We start from the raw sequence: 18466 nt of genomic DNA, 5'->3' as shown, positions 1-18466 counted from the left end.
AAAACCAAAAAGACATAAGAAGTAATGCATTTTTACATCATATTAATATTTCAAGATTTGATATTTATTCTTAATCTCTTCAAAAAGCATTTGTTTGCCAGACAAACAACATTTTCTTTCCAGACCACAAAAAAAAAAGAGAAAGTTGTTTATTGTTTTGTCTAATACAGAAACATAAATAAGAAGCTAATTGGTTGGTAAAAGAGTATTTACTTCTTTTTTTTTTGCTAAAAAAGAGTATTTACTTTCACAGAGTTTTAATTTCTTCATCAGCTTTGCACGCATCATTTAAAGCGCCGACGAAGTTGGAAAAAAAAGACTGAAAAAGGTTGAAGAAGAAGCGGAAGAGACACGATTCTCGTCTGACTAATAATCAGCTTCAGATTCGTTTCATTACCAGATTGATCTCGCCATTTACTCAATAGATTCTCCTCGGTGAGTTCATTTATCTTCGGTCTTTTGTTTCTCCTTTCTTCCACAGCAATTTCCGGTATTAGATTAGATGTGCACTGGATCGACGAGTTTGATTTTTAGGGCTAATCTTGTATAAGATGATCTCAAATTTGCGTTTTTTACTTTTCACGGTGCTTAATTTGGAGAATTCAAATTATAACGAGGTTCAGGTTGCTGTTAAAGTCTCGATTGAAGCATACTTGAATTCTGGTTTTTGTTGGTTGAAAAACTATGAGTAGGTTTTTGATTACTGCTTGTGAAATTCAGAGGGTTTCATTTTCAATGCAGGGAAATTGAAGATCTGGTCACACAATCAAGAGCTAAAAGCATGGACGAAAGTAACTACCAATTGTCTTCTTGCCTCTCTTATGAACAAATTGCTCCTCTTAACTCTTCAAATCTTGTGGTTTTTAGTTACTTTTAGTGGAGTATAGAATCAATGAGTTATCATACAAATCTAGAAAACAGAGTAGTTTTGTTACTGCAAAATTATAGCACTTTTCTCAAGTGAGATTGAGATGACTTGAAATGAGAAAACGTTGTTTTGCCCTCTATATTTGTATCCAGAAATGGTAAAATTCATCCATACCATACATGTGCAAGTAAAGATTGCATCTTTTTCAATTGCAGATACCAAATTTGAATCCGGAAATGGTAAAACCGAGCTGGTAAAATTCATTGCTGATAGGCTTGCCGATATCATGAAACCAGCCGCTCGGTATTATTCCTCACTTAAAGGTAAAAAACCACAACTCGCTTTTCAATCCATTAAGGTCCTGCAATTTTAATTTGACTGTTATTATTATTATAAACAAGATGTGAAATATGAAGCATTCTTGTTAACACCTTTTATCTAACTTCTAACCATAGATACTATATCTCTGTTACGATAGATTTGATGGTTCGTGGGAAAAGAAGATACACGCTTGTTAAAGATGTTGGCGACATGGAAACAGGAGTATATGACAAACCTCTTCCATGCTTTGGTTGTGGAATCGGATGGTTCTCGTGAGTTTTGTTTTCCTGTTAATGCTGATTTAATAATCTCTTCACGTACCTTTTGATCTCATCTCTCTAATGATTAAACAGATTTCTCCTCGGATTTGTGTTTCCACTTTTGTGGTACTATGCTACATTTCTTTACTTCGGGAACTATTACCGCAAAGATCCTAGAGAAAGAGCTGGTCTTGCTGCTTCCGCAATCACTGTAAGTACTCTTATATATGTGCTTTTCTTGTGTGTTCATATTACGGTTAAAATTTAGTCCATAATCTAATATAGTTGTTTTAGATTCATTAGTCGATATGAACTGTTGATTCGATGTTAAATTGGTGCAGGCGATGGGATTCTCTCTTGTGTTGCTCGTGATTTTGGCTTTAAGGTGGTTTTAATATCTTCAGATACATAATGTAACTATGTAAGTATGCATACATTCTTATAAGTTCCGTGCTCATCAAGGAATAGTTACGGGAACTTGGCCTCATGTACATTCAGATAAAACCATATGATTTTACTTCAATCTTTTTTGCTTAAAGTTGTGTATTACTTTTTGTTCCCAACTTTCAGAGGCTGTATACAAAAAACAAAAAAAACACACACACACAATTCAATGGCTGTATTTGCACTGTGATTATTCTCGTCTGAATAAGTGGAAGAGATTGGATACTAGTTTATTACCCTTCTTTCACAGAATTTTCATGTCTTGAACTTTCTCTAATCAATTTGTCGATAATTTACTTTAGACTTTTGGTTTTGGTTGGTAATATGTAGAACTGAGTATTTTGTTAATCAACAAAAATAGTAGGATGAAAAATAAGTCATGAAAATGCTGTCAATCAAAAAAAGTAAATTTTAAGTCGTATATTTCATTCCGCAAAATTATTTTCATTATTTATGCAGTTATGTATTCCACAAAATTATCACCAATCAAAGTATTAGTGTTGCACGATATTCCCCTTTTTAGTGGGCTGGTTTCGGCTGGTCCGCTTGGTAGTGGGATTGTTTTCGCTGAAAATAATGCTGTTTTGCACACTCATCAAAACTTCAAGACGGCGTGATGTGCTTCTCTCAGGAATGTTAAAACGGAGCGATGTTTCGATATCTTCTGTATTTATCATCATCAACAAACAGAGAGTGTGATTTGATTTGATTACTCTCATCTCTCTTAAAGATTATAAAAGGTTAATGCCATTGCCACGACAAACATGTGGATCTTTTCCGTTTTATTTAATACTACGAATTATTGAAACACGAATCATTTAAAGAGGTTTAAATTAATTTTAAATGAATAGTACTAACAAGACGACATGTAATACGATATTAGGATTAGATGTGGTAAAATAAATCGCACGTGTGGGAGACAGGCTGTGTATCTGGAAGCTAGCTGTTTGAAGAAACTTAGACGATACTTCCGATTCATCTAGCGGCTCTTTTTTCCCAGCCTGTCTCTTTCTCTTCTTTCTTTTTTTTTACTTATTAAAAAAAGTTGTTGATTATATATGTATTGCTTCCAGACCAAAATACAGATATCTGCACCTAAACTCCAGATTCATGTCCATCTGTGTCCAATTATTTCATTAATCACTCTTTGTTTGCTATTTTTTTCTTTAAAAAAACAAGAATTCTTTATACTCTGTTAAGCAACAAACAAGAAAGAAATATACAGAAACTTCCGAGTCCTCGGTCTATACTAATAACCTTTTTAACCGGAAATCGAGTTTGAATATGGTAGCTAATTACACTCGGATAGTTAGCAATATACGTGTATACTATTAAAGGTAGTTTCTTTCAAAATTATGTATTGATTCAATCCACAAACGCGTGATCGATGCAGCACTAGTTTATGATACAAAGTTCATGATGCTATATATTAACCCGGCCAGTAATGGTATATTATTTCATTTGGCTGTGTCTTTGAAAAAAAGGAAAAGACTGGTTTATTATGTTTGATGGATTTGTCACACATGTACTATTAGAAATTAGTTTCGATTTACGGAAACTATTGATTCGATGGCTCAACAAATTTTTTGGTTGGATAATAAACTTTTTGATATCACTTGTTCTTTCACTAACTTTTACCCACGTTAATCACCTGATTTTTGTTTAGTTTATGAAATATCGAGAACCTTACACCATCATTATCGTTTCTTAGCCCAATATATTGTTTTAATATTGATTCAAGTCCAAAAAGAAGTAAAATCGGCTCTTATTCTGGAACCACAAGGATCGGTTTTTGTTGCTAACGTGGCACATTGTGATTGAACAAAAAAAAGGCTCGACCATTTTCTCTTCTTTGCACCGACCCTTGATGCATCAAAAAATCTGAGTATCAAATGGTCTCCATCGAGTGATCGTCGTCATCTCCGGCGACATATCCGGCGAGAGGCCGTCTCCTTCGGGTGGAGACGCCTACGACGCCTGCGCTTCTCTTTTCCATTTAGCCCGATCAATTTCTTCGTTATCTCCGAGGTAACGAAATCATCCCCTCTAATTGTTTGATATATCCGATTTTGTTTCATTTTGCTTTCTGGAATAGTTTATTGGAGCTTTTATGATTTTCTCTCCTGATTATGCGTCGACTGAGTTAGAGATCGACGATAACTTTATGTACTTGATGGATTGTGTGAACTCGTTTTATAAATGGATTTATGTAATCGATGGGTTTAGATGCTGTTTTCATTGACAAATTTACGAGTGTCATGTTGATATTTTGTGATTCAGGTTTAGGAAATGTGTAAAGTTGTCAATGGAGTTATTGTTAATCGAAATGTAGAATTGATCGAGTATGTAGACATCAAGTGTTTGCTATCAAGCTTGATTTTGATTGTTGTCTGGGCTGGATAAGTGTAATCAAAGTATTGATTTGCTGATTGGATAACCGATGTGCTGATTTGATCAAGCTTAACCGATGTGCTGATTTGTGGCTTGATGTGTGTTCTTTTGAAAGCTTCTTGCATTTGCAGAGCAACAACAACAGAGATTCTTCATTGAAAAGTAGTAATCTTCTCTTGAGTTGATTCATGGGTTTAGAATTTTAGAGTCTTTTTTTCCTGATTTTGATAGAGTTTGTTGGTTTTGTAGGTACAACTTTGACATTGTGTCGGAGAATCCATTGCCAGGGCGTTACGACTGGGTCAAAGTGGTGTCACAAAATGGTTTGTAAAGTTGTGTGATTTATGTAACATCTGTGTCCGAACAGATGCAATGAAGTTTCACACAGACTAACGAAGATTTAGGGGTTGTGGATAACTTGTTAGTTAAGGTAATGTAATGTCTAATCATCTCTTATTTGCAAGAAAATAAAAGTCTAATTTTTTTTTACTGGTCTGTTCTGAATCATTTCTCATATTTTTTTTTCTCAAGCTAATAATAAATCAGATTGTTGTTTGCAAATTGGCAAGTTCTTTTGTCTGAGTTTTGTGGCTCTGCATCTGATTTTAATTTACAAGTCATAAACTTTGGATTCAAGTTGCAAATTTTTTTTAAGAAACCCAATGGGTTTTACCAATACACCATTAAAATCATTAAGTTTTTTAAGAAGGTTTCTTAATCTATGTTTAATAATAAAAAATTGTTAAGAAACCTATTTGGAGTATTAGGGATAATGATGCTCTTCTGTGATTCTCCCGAAACCGGTTCTCTTATAAATAATATAAGGCATATTAATTATTTTCTTTCTACGTAAATCGCTATCCTCCCTTTCTTGGTTAAGAGTTTTATATGTTTTTAGTTAATGTTTACTTTTCTTTCTCTGGTCTTTAGGTTTAGTGGGACACCGAGTGAGAAAGATAAGAGCCAGTTTTCAAAAATATCAAATTTTATTTCGTTTTCAAAGACAGAAAGCTGGTTGCGATGGCCATGATTTTAGGACTATATATCAAATTTAAAATTTTCAAGATAAAATGTGTTGTTAACTTGTAATCATTGTATTTTAATAGTTTTTGGGATTTTCTTAACGTCAACATGTCACGCAAACTAATAAAATCACGTATAAGCTAGTATAATGTTTGATCCCTTTTAATGTGTTCCAAAACAAATTATAAAACAAATCTGGAAATGGTGGAGGTCGAGTGTACAACACATTATTGGTAAGGTGGAACGTTACACAACCCAAAAATCAGGGTTTAGTTTATCAATTTATTCATTAATTCGCTTATAAGTAATATTAGGTTGAAAAGTTTTTTAACTAACACTTTTAATTTGAAATATTCATAATCTACTAAACTACAAAATGTTTAAATGGTTTATAAGAAATGAAAGATGAGTTTAAAGGGTTGGATGCTGGTCCCCCTTTTCTTTTTCTTCACTTTTTCTTGAATGGTTTTTTTAATCAACTTTTTGCTCCTTCCACTTATCGAATGTGGAATATTGTAACAACTATTGAAGAAATCATGGTGCATATAAGCTCCATATTGCTACCAATCGACATCTGATTTCAATATCGTTTGCTCTATCACTTTATTTTTGGGTTAAATGTGTGATCTATCACTATTATAAAGACAGGAGCATAATCACTTATCTACCAAAAAAAAAAATATATATAAAATATTAATATGATAGATTAAATTCTCTCTTTTTTAAAACGATTCTTGAATTTTTCAGGTCAGTAATGTTTGCTAGCATTGGACCCTTTCTAAAAAAAGCTATTAACACCATAATACAATGATTTTACGTACGCATACACACACACATACACACATATATATATATATATATATATATATATATTATATGTGAATTTTGTTTGTTATCTCTATGAGTTTTTATCCATAGTTTTTGCAAGTTCAGTATGAACCATTGATAGCATATGCGAAATTGTGAATGCGTATAAATATATTCATCTTTCTATATGCTCAACACCGACGAAAAAGAAAAGAAAAAAAAAACACACCACATTGAAATCCTTCCTGATCTTAAAGTTTAAAACGTTTATTTTTCGGGTTAAAGCGTTCAAACACACCACAATCACCCTGTATCTGTTTGACTTCTTTGAAAATAACTTATTTTGCAACAGCGGAATCATAGTGCTAATTAAAGAGGGTTAATTTGTGTGTAAATTGTAATTTACTTTTTTGATTTTTTTTACGAACGAATAATTGTAAAAATAAAAAAATTGTGTTTTAAGGAGAGACAGCTCGACAAAAGTCGCGGAGGTTTGGGTTGGGGTGTAGCGAGAAAAGGGTAAGTAAACACTTTACAATGATGATAACCACGCTCCAATTATTTCTATCAACAGAGCAGGAGCATCCTCTAAAGTCATTTTCCAAATTTATGTGTACGAGATTCCGATCCAAACTATACGTGGACTACTTTACTACAAGCAAATATCGTACATTACTTAAAAAAATCATAGGATTTGTATAGTAGTGAGACATGCATGGACGGTAGCAATGTATTTTGCTTGAATGATTTACTAATTATGGTTACGATGAAACACGATTTTAGTAACATACTATGGATTTGGTTTGGTAATACGTACATGGAGAAATCCTTGTTACAAAAAAATACGTACATGGAGATAAAACACAATTATGAATATAAATTACTAATTATGATTTACCATATGGTCATGCAAGTGTTTTTGCGAAAGTAGAACTGTTTTACAAAATGTAAAAACAGTTTTTTAACGAAGAACGTGTTTGTAAACATTTTTTTTAATGCAATACAAAAAGAAAATTAAAAACAGTGTATCTAGTGGTTTTGCAATTGCAATTATAGTTATACAGTTCCAGATCATTATATACGTTCCAAAAGGGACCCAATTACTTATAACCAAGTTTTGTTTTTTGTTTTTCTGTTGTTAGTCGCATTTAATATTTTTTTCCTTTTCAGATTTCAATGTTGAATTGCATTAACAATGAAACAAAAAAAATCGACAATATGTGCGGCTGTGCGCCGTGAGATTTTTTTAGAAAACATAAAAATAAGATATTTGTTGTTACAATTATTAACACGACTGAATTGAAACTAGTTTTGTAACTTCTATGAATAAATAAACCAAAAAAGAAACTTCTATGAATAAAATCCCGAGGTTTGGAGTCTGGCCACAAATTATATACTATTAATTTCAGGAAATCAAATACAAAAATAGAATAGAATCTTTTAGTCCCTGAAAATTATTATTTTATTTTTGAATTTACGCCGTGTCATTCTGAAAAACGTCACAATACCAAGATTTTTAATTTTTTTTTTTTGTTGACTAAAAGCCTAACTAGGCATTATTTTGTTGTAGTAAAAGTGGAAGTCTCACTTTTACTTCAGGAAAAAAAAAGGTGGAAGTCTCACATGCAGTAAATTCTCGCGGTATAATAGAAGTCGTGTTGAAATATGATCTTGCTAAACAATATTGTATTTGGTATGTCAACATATGTTCGATTATGCATTACTTGCATGATTAGTGTAACGTTTGGTAAGCAAAAATATATATATTTGTTTTGGTCGACGGCTCGACGTTGCTTGTAATCAAGGGTTATCCAAAACGGGCCTTAATGGCAACATCCTCAACAATTTAAAATGGAATTAATATGTCAATCATTTACAGCAAAAAAAAAACCTTGATTAATTGGAAAAACAGAATTGGATCATGCATTCATGCAATCATTCTACAAATCGGATTAATTAGACGATGCATAAAACAGAATTGAAAATCTAAATGGACGGCTACGAGAAAATAACATATCAATCTTTTCATTTTTAAATGTCATTAATTATCACATGATGTCAAATAACTTTTACATATATGTTTTACATAAAATTTTGAAACCATCAAAAGAAAATTATAATCTATTATAGATTAAGTTTTTTGACTTTTTCGATATATTTGTTTGTATTGTTGACAAAATAAAATGGATTAAGGGAAGTAATTCGACGAAATTTCCAACGTAATTACTTGAGTCTAGCATTATATTGACAGTCTTTGGCGCGACATTGTTCAATATCATGACAACAATTCCTTTCCGTGTCCGTATGACTATAATCTTAATCATAGTTTTATTTTCCCTAAAATTAAGTTTAATAACGTACTTAATTCATATTATTATTAATCTATCCGCCACATAATAAGCACTATATATTCGGCTACTCATTAATGTACTGTAATCGAATCGACAAAGTCTCTCTCTCCTCTCTCTCTCTCTCTCTACTAAAATTATGGAGATTAACGGCGAACAGCCGCCGCTGATCTGGCCGCAATTTGAATCTACTGGCTACACTCGCCGGCGATCATCGATTCCGACGATATTAGGTCCGGCGATGATCGGAGTGATATCAGCAGCTATTTTTCTTCTCTTTATGACCTTCGTCTTACCTCCATTTCTCTCGATCACATCTCAGATTTTTCAGCCAGCTTCGGTGAAGAAAGGATGGGATTCCATCAACGTCGTTTTAGTAGTTTTCGCGATTCTCTGCGGCGTACTCGCCAGACAAAACGACGACGGATTGTCTTCGTCGTCACAGTCTTCACACGTCGAAGAAGAAGAAGATGATGTCACGAATGGTGAGGATAGCAAAATCTCTTCCTCTCCGGTGGTTTCGCAGCAGTGGTTTGATGACGTGTACGATGCTGATAGGCTAAAGATCTACGAGAGCTTGAGTAACAGGAGTTTCTCGCCGGGATTACCGGTTACCGGAACTTTACCGTTGAGGCGTAGTAGTAGCTCGTACCCTGATCTGAGAAATGGAGCTTTCAGGGAAACCGCCGATCGCCGGTTCCGGTTTTACGATGACTTCGAAATCGACAAGTACCGATCGCAAGATTCGCCTTCTAAAATCGAAATCGAAGAATCCGAGCCTAAAGAAATTCCGGTTGATAAATTTGTTGTAAGGCCGTCTTCTCCACCGCCGCATCCGCCGCAACAACCACCGGCACCACCACCACCTCCTCCTCCACTTCCTGAATCATCGCCGGTTCAAGTTTCACAGAAACCGAAAAGGACTCATCGTTCTGTTAGAAACAGAGATATACAAGAAAAGTCGAAACGCAGTGACGCTAATTCCGATTCCACAAGATTTAAACGAGCGTTTCAGCCTCCGCCTCCTCCGCCTCCGCCGCCTCCTCCGTTTATAACCGCCACGCCACCGAGGAAACAGGGAACTCTTCAGCGAAGAAAGAGCAATGCGGCTAAAGAGATTAAAATGGTTTTCGCTTCTCTGTATAATCAAGGAAAGAAGAAGAAGAAGCTTCAGAAACCAAAGAGAAAGGAGAGAAGCGAATCTCCGGAGGTGGTGGTGGCGGCAACAGAACCGCCTCAATACCAATCGTCATTTCCACCACCGTCTCCGCCGCCACCTCCTCCACCTCCTCCGCCTCCGCTGCGATCGTCGCAGTCAGTGTTCTACGGATTGTTCAAGAAGGGAGTTAAAAGCAAAAAGATACACTCGGTTCCGGCGCCGCCTCCACCTCCACCGCCGAGGAAGATCCAATTGGATCCTCAGACACCACCACGTAGATCGAAATCCGGAAGACCTCCGCGTCCGATGAAACCGACAAATTTCAACGAAGATAGCTACGTCAACAACGGTCATGCATCTCCGTTGATTCAAACCACGCCTCCTCCGCCTCCACCGCCTCCGTTTAGGGTTCCGCCGCTGAAATTCGTGGTGAGTGGGGATTTCGCGAAGATACGGAGCAACCAGAGCTCCAGATGTAGCTCCCCTGAGCGAGAAGTGATCGACCTCGGTTGGGGTCTAGAGCTCACACAATCTGACGGCGGAGCTGAAACCCTAACCGCCGTCGGGTCGGGATTCTGTCCAAGCCCGGACGTTAACACGAAAGCCGACAATTTCATCGCCAGGCTCAGAGACGAGTGGAGGCTCGATAAGATCAACTCCGTTAAGGGGAAATGGAAACAGAGCTCCGTGTAAGGCCCAATATAAGGCCCATTGTAAAACGACGTAGTTTTATTCCTCCTCAGATTTTGCTTGCCCTGCATGGTACGATCATACAACAAACACATCTTCAAGCAAGCAAGCAAGTGGAGGGTAAGAATTATTCGAGATGTTTATATGGATTCTAAGCAATGTGCAGACACAATCACTCGAATTTGAAGTAACGGGTAAAGTAAAACGGTTATAAACGGCTGGTAATTTTTTTTGAGTTTAACCTGTGGAGGGGTCGCTTTGTTAATTGTTTGGTGTGTTTGGGTTTTCTCGGTTTGGAGTATCCGATGAAAAGTTGATAACTTATGGTGTTAGAAATGTTGGTAGTTGGTATTGAATATTGATGTATGTATGGCCCGTGATATGGAAATATAGTTGTGGGCTCTGAATTTTGTTGGGCCTACCTCTTGTCACCATTCACTCTTTTTTTTTTTGGTTACAATTGATTCAATTTTGAGTTTGGGAAATTTTTTGGTCTTAGTTTATAGTTTTTTTTTTAAATGAAAAATAAAGTGAAATAGTTTTTTTTTTCATTTCTCCACAAAACGCAAACGCAAGAAAAAATGGTTTTCCTAGTTTTTTTTAGAAAACTAGTTTTTCTCAAAATTATTAATTGGATGATCAAATGAATTTCCGAGAAAGAGCTCATTAAAACACTATACAACAAAAGGACTAAGTATAGTGTCAGTTTTTATTTATTTGCAAATAGTTATTAAATTATAGGGAGATTTAGCCCGTTTAAGGAAATGTGATTCTCATGCGCGAAAATAACATTAGGCGGTTTACGTAATCGGGTCAAGCTTTAAGAAAGTCGGAGAAAGCTTTGTATCGTCGAAAAGTCCATTAAGGTGATCAATTGATGTCTGTTTCAAAAATCGCCTGATTTTCTATCAGTTTCTCTTCCCCTTTTTCTCGTTTATCTTTATTTTTATGCAATGGCCCAGAAGGTGTTCTTTGTGCAGAGTTTACCACCCGTGAAAAGTGGTGAAGTGGCCAAGAAGGAAGATTCTGCTTAACTAAGTTTGCATCTCTCAATATTAGCTTCCTGTTTTTGGTATCTAATAAAGGGTGCATTAGGCCAAATCAAAGCGGCGTGATGAATACGTCGACGCAATATGAAAATACGACAATTAAATACGGAAGGAGGATAATATTCATCCGGTCCGATTGCCAATGTTCTTGACCCTATTAATAAATAAATAAAATCATTAAGATTTCAAGTGAAAAAAAAAAACATTATCTTAGAGTGGTGAACTTGTAAGTTTCCTTAACAAAACTACAACGGTCTAAAGTTAAATTAATTTCTTCGTTATAAAAAACAAGATCGTTAATTGTTTTCGTCCGGATTTAATCAGATCTTTACAGGAACCGCAGATCGCTCAGAAAGTGTTATTAGATGCTCTCAATACCATGTGCATCAGTGCATGCATCATCCTTCGCCGTGTCGATAGCTTACACAATTTGTTTTTTGGTTTTTTAATTAACAAAATTGGTTTGCTTACAATTTAAAGTATCTAAAATTTACCATTTGATACTTTTTGTATTTTTTTTTTTGGTTGATACCATCTGATACTATATATATGAAATTTGCGTGCGAAACTGAAAAGTGGTGTTACACGTACAAGTGGATCCATCCAAGTATCTAACTCTACTTTCAGGATCTAACATTTGTGTAAGGAAATATAATTTCCAAAGCATTTAATTTGACTTCGAATACTATAGACCATGGGACAGAAGGGAAACCAATCTTCCTTATCCCAAGACAAGATTCCCTGTTTCTCTTCCATAATTATATAACGACTTGTTGCAGGAAAAAATTAATAAGTAATACAGAGAAACATGTAAGGTGCAAATTGCAAAATATCTAGAGCAAAAAAAATAACTAACAGCTACTATAGAATAGTATCAGTATGTGAGTAAGTGAGTATCATATATCTTATATTCGATGCAATTATGTTTACATTTGATCAGTTATGTGATCTCGTAAAAACGTCAAAATTCTTAATTTGGATCCTTAATCTGCTGACAAAATATGATATCGTTATAAAAGCAAAAAAAAAACAAAGACAAAAAACAAAAAACAAAAATCTACGGTTTTGCTTGTTCATACACTTCTAAATTAAAATGGATTAAATTAGCTGACATGATTCCAAATCAATGTTTGTCTTTGTAAGTAGAAAGTCCTCGAGTATTTACCAGTCTAAAATCACTTAGTAAAATGTATGTCAATCGTTTTTGGAAATCGTTTTGGTTTATTCTTTAATATTCAAATGTCAAGCAATCCTATATGGCTATAATTCAATGTTTGAACACGAATCCCATTACTCTATTATAAGGAAAAAAAACTATATAATTAACACAAACAACATTAATTAATATTGTCTATAGGAACTTCACTAGTTCACTTCCTCCATAAATACCTTATACCACCCCCACAAGCTTATCTCTCTCCCCATCTATCTTATCTCTCTCTTCTCGCCGGAAATAAAATAAAATGATCACTGGCAAAGATATGTACGACGTACTAGCGGCGATGGTGCCGCTATACGTAGCTATGATACTAGCCTACGGTTCCGTAAGGTGGTGGGGAATATTCACGCCGGACCAATGTTCCGGTATAAACCGGTTTGTTGCGGTTTTCGCGGTTCCTCTTCTGTCTTTCCATTTCATCTCCTCCAATGATCCTTATGCCATGAACTACCATTTCCTCGCCGCCGATTCTCTTCAGAAAGTCGTTATCCTCGCCGCACTCTTTCTTTGGCAGGCCCGTCTCTTCTAATAACCTCTATAATATATGCATCATATATACTTTATCAGCCCATTATCTTCATAATTTTTTAGTGCTAACTTTATTTTTCCTTAACTTCATTTTTTGTGCTTATTAGGTTATGGTAGTCTAGTATGATGATCGCTTTGATATCGATTCTTACTAGACGTATTTTTCGGTTATAAAAAAGAACACGTAATAGACTAAACGTTGTGTATACGTATGTCTTAAATGGCAATAACGGGTTCTTCCATAATGCTGCGTAGGAAGACATTTTAGACATTTTAGAGTAGCTAGACATTTTAATGATTTTTTTAGAGACATGAAGCTTGCTCATATTTATATATAAATTCTCATGTCTTTACTTGTATGTTGATATATATTGTGATATTAAATATTTCAGGCGTTTAGCCGGAGAGGAAGCCTAGAATGGATGATAACACTCTTCTCACTATCAACGCTACCGAACACTTTGGTGATGGGAATCCCGTTGCTCCGGGCAATGTACGGCGACTTTTCCGGCAACCTAATGGTGCAGATAGTGGTGCTTCAGAGCATCATATGGTATACATTGATGCTCTTCTTGTTCGAGTTCCGTGGCGCTAAGCTTCTCATCTCCGAGCAGTTCCCTGAAACCGCCGGTTCCATTACTTCTTTTCGTGTTGATTCTGATGTTATCTCTCTCAATGGCCGTGAGCCTCTCCAGGTATAAATATTGTTTTAATATAAAATAGCGTTTATAAATATTGGCTTAAACTAGATATTGATCCCTATTATTTTGTTTTTAATCCTTATCTAAGTAAAATGTTGTCTTTCGTTAAGCTTGATTAATGGATCAACCAGAAAAGTAAACAAAATTATAAACCGGGTTCGATATATTAATTTGGTTATATCCGGTTGTTTAAATACTCAACATTCTCTTTGTTAGATTTTGATTTGTTGTGCTTTTTTTTAAGCCAGACCAGATTATTTCGGTTAAAACTGAAATTGGTTTAAGTAAAAAACCGGAAACTTACCGGTTTACTTTCACATTGACTTAAAACAATTACACCAACAAATCTGTTTTTTTTTTATGTTTAATCAGACCGACGCGGAGATAGGTGACGACGGAAAGCTCCACGTGGTGGTCCGGAGATCAAGCGCCGCCTCATCGATGATCTCGTCGTTCAACAAATCTCACGGCGGAGGACTAAACTCCTCCATGATAACGCCGCGAGCTTCAAATCTCACCGGCGTCGAGATTTACTCGGTTCAGTCGTCGCGAGAGCCGACGCCGAGAGCGTCGAGCTTTAACCAGACAGATTTCTACGCTATGTTCAACGCAAGCAAAGCTCCGAGCCCGCGTCACGGCTACACCAATAGCTACGGCGGCGCAGGGTCAGGTCCCGGCGGAGATGTTTACTCGCTTCAGTCGTCTAAAGGAGTGACGCCAAGAACGTCGAATTTTGATGAGGAAGTTATGAAGCCGAAGAAAGGAGGACGAGGTGGGAGAAGCATGAGTGGTGAATTATACAACAATAATAGTGGTATGATTTTTCTTTTTTTCCTTTTTTTCAAAAAAAATTGGATCATCTTTTCTTTTTATCTTATTTTTCCAAAAATAGCACAAAATGGCTATATGAAGGCTTTCTAGTTATGTTTTTTTTTTTTTTTTAATTTTCTAGGATAACGTAAACTGTATTGAAGCTCAATTTTCTGCCATAATTAAATATATAGTTTTTTTTTATAAAAAAAATGTAATAGTGCCGTCGTATCCACCACCGAACCCGATGTTCACGGGGTCAACGAGCGGAGCAAGTGGAGCCAAGAAGAAGGAAAGTGGTGGAGGAGGAGGACAGAACAATAAGGAGATGAACATGTTTGTGTGGAGTTCGAGTGCATCTCCGGTGTCTGAAGCCAACGCGAGGAACGCAATGACAAGAGGTGCCTCCACTGATTTATCCACCGACCCAAAAGCTTCTCTTCCTCCTCCTCACGATAACCTCGCTTCCAAAGGTTCATTACTCTTCCACTTAATTCCGTTTTTTTTTAATATCATTAATCATTGTTATACTTATACAGGATATTTGACCCCCCAAAAAAAAAAAAATACTTATACAGGATATAAGTTTAATTTCAAGTAACTAGAGTGAACTAAGGTTCAACAAAAAAAAAGTAACTAGAGTGAACGATATACATGGTCAATAAGTTAAGACTATGTTTATTAAAGAGATCCATGTGTGTCTCTTAAATATTATTTTAGTAATATTGTTTAGTTAAAAGACATATTAAGAGATGTTGATTTATCTGAGGTACATTAGAGAAACTGTAATGAGTTTTTTTTAAAAAAAATTTATAAAAAAGAAGTTTTGTAATTGAAAATAACAAAAGTAAAACATTTTTATTATATATAAACAACACAAATTTAATAGATGATTTTGAGGTAGGGTAAAAGGAAAAAGGAACATATGCAAGAAGAGAGCTTAAAACATTAGAAAAAAAAAAATTTGTAACGATGGTTACTATTTTGAGTTAAGAATTAATGTTCTAGCGGATTTTTGAGAAACGTTGGTTAGTTCTATTTTTTGCAAATCTTTTTTCAGAAAAGAGTTGATATATACTTGATATATACTGATATCGAGATTGAGGAAAAAGAAAGCAAAAATAAATGACTACAGGACTTGGACACGAAATAAATGACTACACGACATAGAGCAAAAAAAATTTCCTCATCTTTGTTTCATCTGCCAATAGCGCTGTGACACATGGCAAGCAAGAGACGTCTCCCACGGATCCGAAATAAGAGACGTCGCTTGTGTTTTTCTCTCTTTATTATTGCCCATTTATGATTTAATTTAAACCCAATAATACTAAGAGATCCAGTTTAAAGACCTCGATAAACATGCTCTAATATATTTTCTTCAAATATAGATATCATAATCAATTAGTAATCTCTTTAAAATTTTATTTTATTCAAATCTTGATATTTTTATAATCAGTGCAATTTAGTGTTTTCTTTAAATTGTAATTTTTTTTTCAATTGATGATGACAGCGATGCAGAATCTGATAGAGAACATGACACCGGGAAGAAAAGGGCATGTGGAGATGGACCAAGACGGTAATAACGAAGGTAAGTCAGGGGTAAATTCGTCACCTTACACGGGGAAGAAAGGCAGTGACGTGGAAGACGGTGGTCCCGGCGGTCCGAGGAAGCAGCAGATGCCGCCGGCGAGCGTGATGACGAGACTGATACTGATAATGGTTTGGAGAAAGCTTATTCGGAACCCTAACACTTACTCTAGTCTCTTTGGCCTTGCTTGGTCCCTCGTCTCCTACAAGTAAGTCAACATTCAAACGGATTCTACATTTTGAAAACCATATTTTTTAGAAGAAAAATTTATACAAAATTACTATTTTTTGTGGGATGTTTTTATGATGTTTTTTACCGGATGTTACGTATGGAGTATTTAGAAAGCATATTTTAAACATGTATGAATATTATTTGATGTTTATAATAAAAAAAATCTCAATATTGAAAATATTAATAAAAAATAAGATATTTTGGGCAATATTGAGAGTAAAATAGTCAAATAGATATAATGTTTTAGCCGTTTTGAATAGTTTATGTGGTTTTCTTGATGTTTTTTTTTTTGTTTTCTTGATGTTGATTATATATACTATGATTATTTTTGGGACAGGTGGAATATAAAGATGCCAACTATAGTGAGTGGATCGATTTCGATATTATCTGATGCTGGTCTTGGCATGGCTATGTTTAGTCTTGGTATAGACATTTATTATTCCTCGTCATACATGCTTTTCCTTCTACATATGTATTTGTGACGTTTGTAAAATTGTTGATATATAGGTCTATTTATGGCATTGCAACCAAAGATAATAGCTTGCGGAAAATCAGTAGCGGTCTTCGCGATGGCCGTAAGGTTCTTGACCGGACCGGCTGTAATCGCAGCCACCTCAATTGCAATTGGTCTTCGAGGCAGTCTCCTCCATATTGCCATCGTTCAGGTTAATATTTAATGAATTTATATTTCAATTGATGATTTAGTGATGTTGAACTTCTTACAATGTATTATTCCTATATATACACAATTATTGATTAGAAATAATTATATTTTGTGAAGGCTGCTCTTCCTCAAGGAATCGTTCCTTTTGTTTTCGCCAAGGAATATAACGTCCATCCTGATATTCTCAGCACTGCGTAAGTTTCTTGTTTTTCTCTAGTTGAAGTTGCTCGACTTTTGAATATAAATTATATTTGATGATTATTAGTCCATTTTTGTAGACAAATAGTTCTAAGTAAAATATTCAATAAGTCGAAATGTTACGTTTTCCCTTCCTTCTGAATTATTTTATTTCAAAAAAAAAAATCTCAAACTTCATTTCAAAACTTTGAAGATATTTTTGTCTTCAAATAAAAAGATATAAATTCCCCAAAAAAATATTAAAATATAGAAGCAAAAGTATCATATTTTAACTTTATATATATATTGTTTTGCAGGGTTATATTCGGAATGCTGGTTGCTTTGCCGGTAACAATACTCTACTACGTTCTTTGGGGATTTAAGTTATAATCAAAACGTAATGGCGAATCAAAGGCGATACGACCAAAGGTGAATTTAAATTAAACAAAATTACTAAGAAAAAGAAGACTAATTCCAGGTCAGGCTTAGGTGGATGGACCATGCAATGTCGCATTAATTAAGTTATAGCATATGATAGTAGAGATTTTAGTTAGTTTTGTATAATTTATACGCACATGCATGTACGTGACTCTGTGTAATTTTTGTTACATTTATTAAAATTTTGGGATGTGCGTCCAACCTATTTTTTAATTCATTTTTTTCGTGAAGTGTGTTATTAAATCGTAATCATAATTCAATCATGTACTAGATCGCGCGAAGTGTGTTTAGATTAGATCTTTTGCTTTTGTATAGATCTCTCTATATATACCATTTTTTTTTATTATGGATCAAATGACTAAGACCACCTCTAATGGGTGTCTCTCTCAAAGTTTTTAAGCTAATTAAACATTGAGGGAGTGTTATTGGAGAGTTGATTTATAAAGATTTTTAGAGTTTAAGATTCTATAGTTATTGGTTTGTGGATTTTTCCATTCTTATCTGTTATTCATTTAGAGATTATAAAAATCAGTTGTTATTGATATGATGATTTTTATAATCTAATCAAAATCTATTGTTATTCAAAAAGTCTGCATTTTAATGATTCTATGATTCTGTTATAATCTAGTGTTATTGGCATAATATTTTTTGTAATTTAATTCATAAATCATGATTCTCAAAATACTACTTATATCCCTTGGATTCTCAAAATCTGTCATATTAAAAAAATCTTAATAAATTGTTTAAATG

The 18466-nt window shown here is 34.7% G+C and overlaps 3 protein-coding genes across 3 annotated transcripts; all 3 read left to right on the top strand.

Annotated features, from left to right (window-relative positions):
* The first annotated feature begins 271 nt into the window (after positions 1–271).
* Positions 272–2029, top strand: LOC18018095. Its single transcript, XM_006401185.2, has 6 exons — positions 272–435; positions 742–791; positions 1084–1191; positions 1347–1461; positions 1543–1660; positions 1791–2029. Exons 2-6 carry the CDS (start codon positions 782–784, stop codon positions 1842–1844), a joined length of 405 nt encoding a protein of 134 aa, XP_006401248.1. The 5' UTR covers positions 272–435; positions 742–781; the 3' UTR covers positions 1845–2029.
* A 6478-nt stretch (positions 2030–8507) lies between these two features.
* Positions 8508–10745, top strand: LOC18018094 (formin-like protein 20). The gene has a single exon (XM_006401184.2). The coding sequence runs from the start codon at positions 8602–8604 to the stop codon at positions 10312–10314; it is 1713 nt and encodes a 570-aa protein (XP_006401247.1). The 5' UTR covers positions 8508–8601; the 3' UTR covers positions 10315–10745.
* Positions 10746–12783: 2038 nt separating this feature from the next.
* LOC18018093 (auxin efflux carrier component 2) lies at positions 12784–17989 on the top strand. The gene is made up of 9 exons (XM_006401183.2): positions 12784–13093; positions 13500–13802; positions 14181–14622; positions 14840–15091; positions 16129–16414; positions 16775–16860; positions 16945–17102; positions 17219–17295; positions 17596–17989. The coding sequence occupies exons 1-9, from the start codon at positions 12824–12826 to the stop codon at positions 17666–17668; spliced, it is 1947 nt and encodes a 648-aa protein (XP_006401246.1). The 5' UTR covers positions 12784–12823; the 3' UTR covers positions 17669–17989.
* The last annotated feature ends 477 nt before the right edge of the window (positions 17990–18466 follow it).

Source organism: Eutrema salsugineum, unplaced genomic scaffold (genome assembly GCF_000478725.1).
Source record: "Eutrema salsugineum unplaced genomic scaffold, Eutsalg1_0 scaffold_2, whole genome shotgun sequence".
NCBI lineage: Eukaryota > Viridiplantae > Streptophyta > Magnoliopsida > Brassicales > Brassicaceae > Eutrema > Eutrema salsugineum.
This window is presented reverse-complemented; position numbering and strand designations above follow the sequence as displayed.